Genomic DNA, 10,809 nt, shown 5'->3' with positions numbered 1-10,809 from the left:
CAGGACTAAGATTTTTATCAGGTCGTGATGATATAACCTTATGTCAGCCTAGTCTGCCCTTCTGTCCTGTACTCTTTTAGCCATTTTCTCCAAGATCCTAAGCAGGAAATAGGGGAAATTCATCCTCCACCGGATGTGTCGGTCGGCTTGAAAATGTTGCAACATTCTAAAATGGTATACCAAGGTGCGGGTGGATCTTCCCTTGCAAGTCACAAACTTCTGTAGAATGAAAAGGAGGTCTTTCCATTGATCCAAGAGGGCATTGCATGGAACTACTACCTTCCACTCTACCTCTATCTTCTTATCAACGAAAAATGCTACCACCATTTCGTTTCTAGCTTTTGATTCTTAAGCCATTGTTATCCAGTGTTCTCTAAGCCCATCGCTGCTGCTATGAATTCTTCTGTAACTTTGAATTTGAGAGGCCCAATCTTCACTCGGCCATTGCTAAAACTCCTTGCAAAATGTAAAGCCACTTCTTTATCATGCCCATCAAACTTCTACAGAAATGGAAGAAACCCTGAGTCTCACAATAGTGCAAGACTATTGCGATACTCGGAGGTCTGCTCTATTTTGCTGAGAGACGAGGGTTCATTCCGAACAGGCGGCATCGCTGCTTAATAGCTATGAACAGTCGAGTTCTGCATTTCTACATGCAATACTGGGGAAATCGGTCCTTATAAATAGAAATCCTATTGTCCACCATCCTTTCCATCATATCACCGATTCATTCACCGTAGATGCACGACATCTTTGAGGTCAGGCCAGATTGGTACTTGCGGCGACGTTTTAACAGCTAGATGAGGTAATAATTATGAGTGAAGGACGTTTAGGATTATGGAAATGAGGGGTAATTATGTCCAAGCAATGGTTAAAACATTTCCACATTGCTTCATAATTCAAAAAAGAAATTAGCATTCATTAAAAAGATCATGATTTCTAACTTAAAAAACACCTTGTACTTTAAATAATTTTGTCCTAGTTAGCATAAGTACTCGTCGATGAAATGGAAGGACTTCATCTAAATTTTCATGATAACCACTTTCCTATGTCGTATGCTATAAAAATAACTTGTACTATGTTGCTGACGAGGTGCATGCTTGCACTGATTTGCTTGCACCGCTTAAATTATGTTATTCTGTTGGTACCATTCTGCTTGCTTTATCATATAGGGTAACATGCTTGTACTAGTGCAAGCATAATATCTAAAAACAGAGAATTTAAATAAAATATAGGCTAGATTTTCACATGACTTCCTCAACTTATACTAAAAATTTGCTTCGCCCTTTTTTGATGCTTTAGAGCATATCCTTTTGCTCTTTGTGTGCAAGATCCTGCAACAAATTCATGAAGGAATAAAGAAGTGGGAAAAGGGAATTTTCAGAATGGGAAGGAATTTTTTTATAGGGATTCTAGGAATAGTACCAAAAGAGGGAATAAATATAAGTGGGATAGGGAATAAAATTCAAGGGTAAAGTGGGATTTCTTCGAAGTGGACAGGGTAAATTTAGAAGAATGTGGGAAGGTTAATCATTCTGGGATTGAAGAAGAAAACTGAGGGAATATTACGAAAGTGGAATATGAAGAAAGGCAGAAAATTTTCTGGAAGGTCTGCCTGCACTGGTGCAAGAAAAAATAACTGCAGCAAAAATTAAGCGTTACTTGAGTAAAAATATCCATGCTAATTACCCCAATTGTATAAAGGTTGGTTTTGTTGAACCTGCTTTTACTTGGTGGTAGCTAGCATATCTAAAGATCAAGCAACATTTTCTTTTTATTAGAAATTTTTGATCTTCCTGCCAACAAGCTGGTTTTCAGGTTGATCCTTCTGCAATCATGTCAGCGAACTGATTTTCATAATTACAGGAAAATATTTTTTCTTTACTTTTTTTCTTATTTTTTTATTTTTTATTTTTATTTTTAAGAAGAAAGAGAATTCATGTTTTCAAAAGGTTGGTATTACCATTCACCACTACCATCCCAAATTGTTGTTGGACTTGTTGTGTAAAATATTTCCTGGTAGGTGGTCGAAAATACTTCTTTAACTTGTGTCCATTTACCAAGAATACTGAATTTTGTCCATCAATAGTTTTAACTTCTACTGCTCCATTATCAAATACTCGGATCACTTCATAAGGTCCCATTTAACGTGTATGGAATTTCACTTTAAGTATTTTAAATTTGGAATCATAAAGGAGCACCCAATCACCTGGTTGGAATTGCTTTTTCTGAATAGACTTATCATGCAACCTTTTACGTCGATGCTGAACTAGTATGTTTTGTTGAACATCATCCCTATGAAATTCATATAACTCATTTAACTGGAGAAGACATTGTTGTTGTGCCTTAGAAAGATCTAGTCCGAACTGAACTGCAGTTCTGAAAGTTTTGATCTAGAATTCAATTGGTAACAGAACCTGTTTGCCATATACTAGCTCATATGGTGTATGTCCCGTGCTATTTATCTAAGTGGTTATATATGCCCACAAATCCTTTGGTAATCATTTAGCCCAGTCCTTCTGAGGCATATTGGCTATCTTTGTAGGAATGGACTCGATGACTTTGTTCGTGGATTCCACTAGGCCATTTGCTTGCGGGTGATATGGCATGGATTTCCTATGCCAAATCTTATATTACTCCATCACACCCTTTACCAGATTGGAAATAAACTGCAGACCATTGTCAAAAACAATTTCTCTAGGCACACCAAATCTAGTAAAGATTTCAGTAAAAGGAAAATCAACAACAACTTTTTCTGTAGCAAAAGAAACAAATTTAGCTTCTACCCATTTTGTAACAAAATCTGTACAAACCAAGATATGCTTTTTACTTAATGATGTTGGATTTATTGGCCCTATAAAATCAATAGCCCATTTTTGAAATGGCTCAATCATAACATGGGGGCATAGAGGCATTTCATTGGTTTGATTAGGCTGGCCCATTCACTGACAGCTATCACAATGCTTGACATACTGTTTGGCATCCTTAAACAAGGAAGGTCAAAAGTAACCAACACGGAATACTTTATATGCAGTCCGCTTATCAATGAAGTGGCCTCCACAAGGTTCATCATGAGCAGATTTCAATATGTCAAACACTTACTCCTCTCTTACACACCTACAGATAATCAAATCTGGACCAGTGTAAAAGAGATCTCCTTGAATCCAGGAATATGCAGCACTTTTCTGAACAATTCTCCGCTTTTCACGAGCAGACAAGTGAGGTGGTGTTTTCCAAGTAACCAAGTAATTAGTAATGTCAGCAAACCATGGGGAATCTATTGACATAGAAAAAGGATGTTCATCCGGAAACTCATCATTAACAGGAGTTGCTTCACTAGGATTATCTAATCTAGAAAGAAAATTTGCTACAACATTAGATTTTCCTAGTCTATCAACAATAGTAATATTAAATTCCTGCAACAATAGTAACCACCTAGTCACTCTACGACAAGTTAATGGTTGATTCATCAAATATTTAATCACAAAATGATCAGTATGTACAAATACTTCATATCCTGTAATATAGTGCTTGAACTTATTAATTGCAAAAATTACAGCTAAACACTCTTTCTCTGTAACTGTATAATTTAATTTAGTAGAAGAAAAATTCTTACTAATATAATAAATAGCATAGGATTGTTTATTTTCCTCTTGTCCTAAAGCTCCACCAATAGCCAAATTTGAAGCATCAGATGAAATATGAAAAGGCAGAGACCAGTTAGGACCTCTCAAAACTGGTGCATGTCTAACTTTTCCTTCAATGTTTCAAAACACTGTTGGCAAGCTGTGGTCCATGAAAATTCACTATCTTTATCTAGAAGTCGAAAAAGAGGAGCATCTATCTTAGAAAAATTTTCCAATGAATCTCCTATAGTAACTAACATGTCCTAAAAAGCCTCTTACTTCCCTTTGAGTTTTGGGTGCAGGAAGATGCAGAATGATTTCGATCTTTGTTGGATCAACCTGGACACCTTTACTAAAAATCAAGTGGCCAAGTACCACTCTCGATTTGCACATGAAACTACATTTCTTGTCACTCCAGGTTAGATGGGCTTCCTAACAATGAAGAACTACTTTTTCTATATTTTTGAGAGCTTCCTGAAAAGAATCACCAAACACAGAAAAGTCATCCATATAAATTTCTACAAATTCTAGATCAACAAAAGTGGCTAGGATTACCCTTTGAAAGGTAGACGAGGCATTACATAAACCAAAGAGAAGCACTCTATAAGAAAATGTACCCCATGGACATGTAAAAGTAGTTTTATCCTGATCTCCGGGTGCAATCTGTATCTGTTTATAACCACTGAAGCCATCTAAAAAGGAAAAATATTTTTTCCTGCAAGGGCATGAAGCACCAGGTCAATGAAAGGGAGAGGTAAGTAACCTTCAAGAGTGGCTTTGTTTAATTCTCGATAATCAATACAAATAAGCCATCTTCCATCTTTCTTAGGTACTAGCACTAATGGACAGACCCACTAACTATTGGAAATAGGATAAATAAAACTAGCATCCAAGAGTTTTTGTACTTCTTCCTTCACAATATCTCTTAGATCTGAATTCATTCGCCTTTGGGATTATCAGACAGGTCGGGCTCCTTCCTAAATATAGATAGGATGTGTACAAGTTTCAGGGGGGACACCTTTCATATCTTCATAGCTTGATGCAAAGGCACTAAGATGGTTTTTCAACAAATTCACAAGCTCCTCTCGCTGAGATGAGTCCAAATCTAAACTAATATACAAGGATTTACCAGGCTAATCCCAACAAGAGTAGTATCAGGCTCAGGAGTACTTAAGGGTGTGGTCAAATGCAGTGGTGCAGAAGAATGAGAATCATGGTTATCTTGAAAATCTAGGCTGAAAATCTGGCTCAATAGCTCAAAATTAGGCATAGTGTCTAGAATATTCAGGAAATCTTGAATCTCATCCTCTTGTGAGGACCGAGTATGCTAATGGATAAAGGAAATGGGCTAAGTCTCCTCATCACTGCTCTGATCTAACCATAAAGTATCTCGAAGGTCCTGAATGGATTTGGCAGGGGGTATAAGGTAGCTTTCTTCCTAGAATCTCCATGCGAAATATACATATCACCGGAACAACATCCAATATATGCATTGGCTGTAGCAAGCCATGGTCGACCCAAGATCAAGGGATGTCCTCCTATTGGGTTCTTTGGCTGAGGCACAATGAAATCAACAAGATATTCCCAAGAATCTAATGAGATGATCACATCGTCCAATACTCCTTTTGGCTTAATTTTAGATCTATCTGCTAATTCAAGCATAGTGGGAGTAGGGCGAAGATGAGATAACCAAAGTTGATCCACGGTTTGCTTAGTCATGACATCAATGGCTGCCCCCAGGTCTATAAGAACATTAGAGACAAGGACATTACCAATCTGAACTGAGAGAACAGGGTTTCCGAGATCAGTATATTTTTCCAGAGACACACATCCCGTCATCAACTCTGCTGCCCTACTAACAAATTGAATGGTTTGGGGTTCCAATCTCTTCCTCCTAGGCTTCTTGAGACATAGTTCCTTAATAATCTTGGTACAAATAGGGATCTCTTTGATGGCTTGGAGCAAAGCTATCTTAATGAAAATATTCTAAAGCTCCGATGCCAAGCTAGTCTCAGAGACAAGCTCACTTCTTTCCATTACTAGCCTCTATAGGAAGGGAGGCTAGTTGGAAGAAGGTGCCAAGGATTCAGAGGGTAAGGGCTGCTTAGTGACAACTTTCAGAGAATGATTAAGAGTTTCCTCTTCTTCCTTCTCTTCAAAAATCACTCTAGGTTGCTTTTGGTTTTCTGTTGTTATAGTCCTTCCCGGTTTTAGTTGAATATCAAGAAGCCCAACTAGAATAGACTGGTACTTGAATAAAGGTGGGTTTGTTACATAGATCATTTGCACTTCTTTATTATTGTTAGGATTGGGCATAGGCTAAGCAGGAAACTGAGGAGGTCGAAAAGGTGGAGGTAAAGGTAATGGTGGAGTAGACTAACTTGGAGGTTGAGGCATTGAATAAGGTGTATGTGTAGATGGATATGACTGCATCGGTGGCTAGTAGGAATATGGAGAATGATTTGGCCCTCTCCAAAATTGTTGCCATGGTTGAGAAGGTTTCCCATGCTGATATTGGTTTCCATACTGCCACTGCTGATTAGCGTTAGGATAAGAATATGCATGTCAGTTATAACCAAAATAGTGTGGAGAAAATTCAGGAGCCATACCTGCACCTGCCTGAGGCCAATCTTTTTTTGCTCTCATAGCATACAAGTATTCAGCTTCAGGCTATCCCCCTATAAATACAACTTTAAGTCCTAGTATAGAGGGACATTTTTCTGTGATATGGTCTTCTGCACAAATAGCAAACTTATTAGTTTCTTTCAAATTAAGAGGACATTCTTTAGGAGGATGCTTGTCTCTACATATAGGACAAAAAATACTTAATGATTGTTGTTCCTTTATGAGTTTTTGCTGAAATTTTAAAGAGTCCAATTGTTTAGTAACAGTATTCATTATGTCAATTTTCATGTTTTCCATTTTATTTTCTAGTCCAATAATCATAGCATTAGTAAATTCGGTTTTTCTACTTCTATTTCAAGTTCCTCTACTGGATCTATACTGATTTCTTGAAAATTTCCTGCATAATTCACATATTCGTTCAAAATTTTGCTGAGAAATATCACCTTGTCCTAACAGATTTAAATTATTTCTAGCATTATCAGTAAGTCCTCTTAAGAACAAGGTTCTAATAGTACTGGAATCAAGCTTAAGTTTCGACCTTTGTAAAATATACATAAATCTTTCTAGGTAATCTTCAAGAGTTTCATCATCATCCTGTATGATTGTAAAAATCTCATCCTGCATGTCCCAAGTTTTGCAATATTCTTGATATTTAGATAAAAACACTCTCTTCATCTGTTCCCAAGAGGCTATAGTGTTTCCTCCTAATCCCATAAACCAGCATAAAGCTAAGTCCTTGAGAGTAACAGGAAATAATCTTAGCTTCTGAGCATCAGTTGAATAATCATAACTTCTACACAAAATATCAAACTTGAATAAAAAAGAGTCAAGATCTTCATGAACTTTACCAGGGAAATGAGGGAGAGCTGATGGTGGAATATTATTCATTTGTGCCACAATATTGGGGTCCATAATTGGAAACACAAAAGTGGATTGTTCCCCACCTACTTGGTTTTCACCAGTCCCTTCCATATGATCTTCATGGTCTGCCATTGTTTCCCTTTTGCTCCGAACAGACTGAACCACACCTGAGCTGTTGTCACCAAAATCTAGGTGGATTGTTTCTGCGTGATCGGTTTGAATTGGATTGGGCTTCCTCCTCACAAAAGGAGACCCAAAATGAGAATTGTTTTTACAATTCTTTCAGCCCTTAGTGGGCTCTGAACCCCTACCTTTTTTAGTCATTCATTTCAAAAAGAAAGAAAAATAACAAAACAATTTCTAATAAAAAATGTTGTTAGAAATCAATCAACACCAGTAAAATTCCTTCAAAGAAGTTTTTCCTGCAAAAAAATAAATGAAAAATTACCTCTATTGTATAATCAAAAAATTCTTACCAAATCAAATTGCTTCCCCAGCAACGGCGCCAAAATGTTGGGTGTAGGAATTACACTTAAGCAAACTCCTCAACACTTAAATTGTCAACCCGGGGGATTCGTAAACTTAGAGATGAAGCATAGGCAATGCCAGAGATGGTATGAATATTTCTAATGTCAATCCCTACTTCTTTTAAAGGAAAGATTGCAGAATCAAACTAAAGAGAGAAAAAGGCAACTTTGTTGTGGGGAAAAATGCCTATGCAGGACGGTCCTATCCACCTAAGGTGTGACAGTGCCTTAGCAACAAACAGACACAGCTATTCTAGTATTCTTCCTTTATGAATTAAGAATGAAGAGAGACGGATGGACTAACCGGTGTCTTCCGTTTGTCCCTCGATCCGGTTTCTCTTCTCTTTGAGAGTTCCTAGCTACTTGCCTTCTTGCTCGCCCAGCTTCAACAAGTTCCTGCAAGATCACAAGAAGAGAACACTACACAAAGACATAGATTCATATTCATAACTAGTTCAGGATTAGAAATAAACTAAACATACTAATGCAATCATACATCAAAGATACATCAGTATATAGGAGAAACCAAGATAGCTTTATTGATGAATAACAAGGTTCAGGAGGAGATACAACCAAGAGAGTTCCAATCCAGCATCTACCTCCCAGCGAATGAAATCCTTTCTTCACCTCCCTTCAAAGCATTAAGCACCCAATGATTCCAATCTCAAACCAACAAAAATTCTTTGCAATAACAAAATTCCAGCCTCCGGATCTCATGGAGGAGAGATCCATATATAGATGTTTGGAGAGAGGATGAGTCAGCTTGAGATCTGATTAGTGTCCTCTCCCTCTGTCAGTTCTTGCTTCCACTTGGAGACTAAGAGCCTCTTACTCATCACTAGTCGAATTCATTGAGGCAAGTGTCATTGGAGAAGATTCTGGAAGCTTCCAGGGTCTTTCCACCTCGTTGAATGAACTTGCCATTTGTCATTTCCCGCTCAACGCACCTTGGTAGTGCTTCTACCTGCATTGCAGTGCACCTAGCCAGTGTAATCTCTACATTTCAACGCAGACAGCTAGTGGAGCCTCTGAATTGATCCTGAATTGACTGTTTCTGAGTGGTTTTTGGTGGAGAACTTCTGTGAATTGCTGTGGTTTGTTAGCCTTGTTCCTCTAGGGGTAGGAACAACATGTTTAGGGACTTTGGATCCCTTGGATTTTGGACATTTCATGCTTATAGCTGTAAGGCACAAAAATGTCTATAACAGTTGCCCCCTCAAGTATGAGGCCGTTTATCGGGTGAAATGATTTATAAGGAGGATCCGAAGTTCTTTCAATGCTGGGAGGAGACCTGTAATACAATACAATACAATACATTATTTTCATACTTTTTTCACGATCTGGCTGAGGTGGGCATTCCCATGCTCAGCTTTATAAATTCATTTTCATGTACATATAATAGACAATCCTCTGATGATAGACTGATGATTCTGATAGAGCGATCATCCTTTTGGAAGGATGATTATCTGTGCTGTAAAGTTGTACATTTCTATGTCTTTATTTTCTGAATATATATCGCAGCCCGGATGGATGAAACTAGATCCAGGGTCTTCAATCTCGTCAGATCTTCACTCTAAGTACAAGTCGATCCATGTGAGAATTGCTCTGAAGTCGAACATGGAAAGACATCGCTTGATTACCAGTCAATGATGTAAACTGTTAACAAGCGCGAGAGGAATCACCGATAATGAAGATGACCCTCAAGGTACTGCAGTACAATTCACGTGGTGTGAATAGAGGACTTGGCGTCGAACACCACGCAAAATATTTCAGTCGAAGGTCATTGATGTGTACCTGTTGCCGGAAGTGAGAAAATTGCCATTGAGGCATGCAAGCTTCAAAGTACTGAAGGGGGTGTTCCTAGATCAACTCCTTGGATAATGAGCTGATGTCGACAAGAAGTGATCCGTCAAAGGAGGGCCTTAATGAATCCCACATCAATGACACGGAACGGAGCTAATGATTTTGATGGAGGTGAAAACGATCTGATGACATATGATTCAGGGCGGCGGTCATGAAAGAGTATAATGTATGGTAGTGGATGGGACACAGGTAACTTCTCTGAATGACTTCTCTTGAACATATGGCGACACTTATGCGATGGATCGGTAGCATTACCCAAAATATGAATGGTATGGCGAGACCATGGTGATGTGACCGGTGAATGAAACAACCCAACCCGACTCAGGCACGGAGTGGAAGTGTCATGTTCAAGAGCGACTTGCTACCATCAAAGTTTTCTTGAGTTTCTCCCAATTTTTCCCCATTCATTGCTGACCAATACCTCTTTATTTTTGTCAAGCTTGAGGAGGATAACATATGCTTGTTCTATAACTTTCCCTTCGGGCAAGCCCATCGCTATGTTTTAACGAGCCTAGCGATAGTGAAACTCGTTCTCGTCTAAAGACAAGTTTGTCGCTATTTAATGCTTTTAACGAGTCTAATGACAAAGATAACTCGGTCCTTTTCATTTTTAGAGAGTCTAAAAAGGTACGTAAAGTCAACTCCGAAAGTCCTTTTTCTTCATCTAATCCCTTAAGTCTGAAAAAGTATAAAACAATACAAAAGGGATGAATTTTCGATATCTTTAACGAGCCGAATAAAACAAGCGCTCAATCTTTTTGTACAATAATCCCTCAGGTCCAAAAAGATTAAAATCTAGAGGAGGGATAGCTCTTCCGGTCACTTTATCGAGCTGGAAGGCCAAAACTCGGCAATCTTTTCATATTTCATGAGTCAGATGAAAAGATCTTAAAGAAGACTCGTCTTTTGAGGAACGAGTGATAAAACGGGTTAGCAGCTGATTCCAGGTACGGGTTGGAATTTTCCAATCATGGCAGTGTCACAAGGATGGCTAGTGAAATCACTCTTTGTAGCTGTTCCTCAAAATGGGTAAACAATCATATGGAGGTGAATGATCGGCCAATGGAAAAGTGGAGGTGATGGGCAAACACGACCAAGGCTTTAATGGCTGATGATATTACATTCACGGTGGTTATTTACCGGAATAGTTCATTTTTTAACGAGCTTAAACGCGGGTGGAAACATTTGCTCGATCTTATGTTTATTTTTTAACGAGCATGAACTATGCGCTAAAACTGCTCGGATCTTGCGTTTATTTTTTAACGAGCATGAACTGCGTGCTAAAACTGCTCGATTAATATGGTCTA

General features: G+C 38.3%; 1 protein-coding gene across 1 annotated transcript in view; it reads right to left on the bottom strand.

Annotated features, from left to right (window-relative positions):
• Nucleotides 1-359: 359 nt before the first annotated feature.
• The window catches only part of LOC149151801 (uncharacterized), a 36,955-nt gene continuing 26,505 nt past the window's right edge, over nt 360-10,809 (bottom strand). The window contains exon 5 of the mRNA XM_089443273.1: nt 360-500. Coding sequence (XP_089299399.1) covers nt 360-500 — 141 coding nt within the window. The remainder of the gene's footprint in view (nt 501-10,809) is intronic.

Source organism: Pinus tabuliformis, chromosome 9 (genome assembly GCF_031772625.1).
Source record: "Pinus tabuliformis cultivar Carrire ecotype Pingquan chromosome 9, CPIR1, whole genome shotgun sequence".
Taxonomy (NCBI): domain Eukaryota; kingdom Viridiplantae; phylum Streptophyta; class Pinopsida; order Pinales; family Pinaceae; genus Pinus; species Pinus tabuliformis.
Note: the sequence above shows the minus strand (reverse complement) of the source record. Positions and strands in the feature narration are given on the sequence as shown.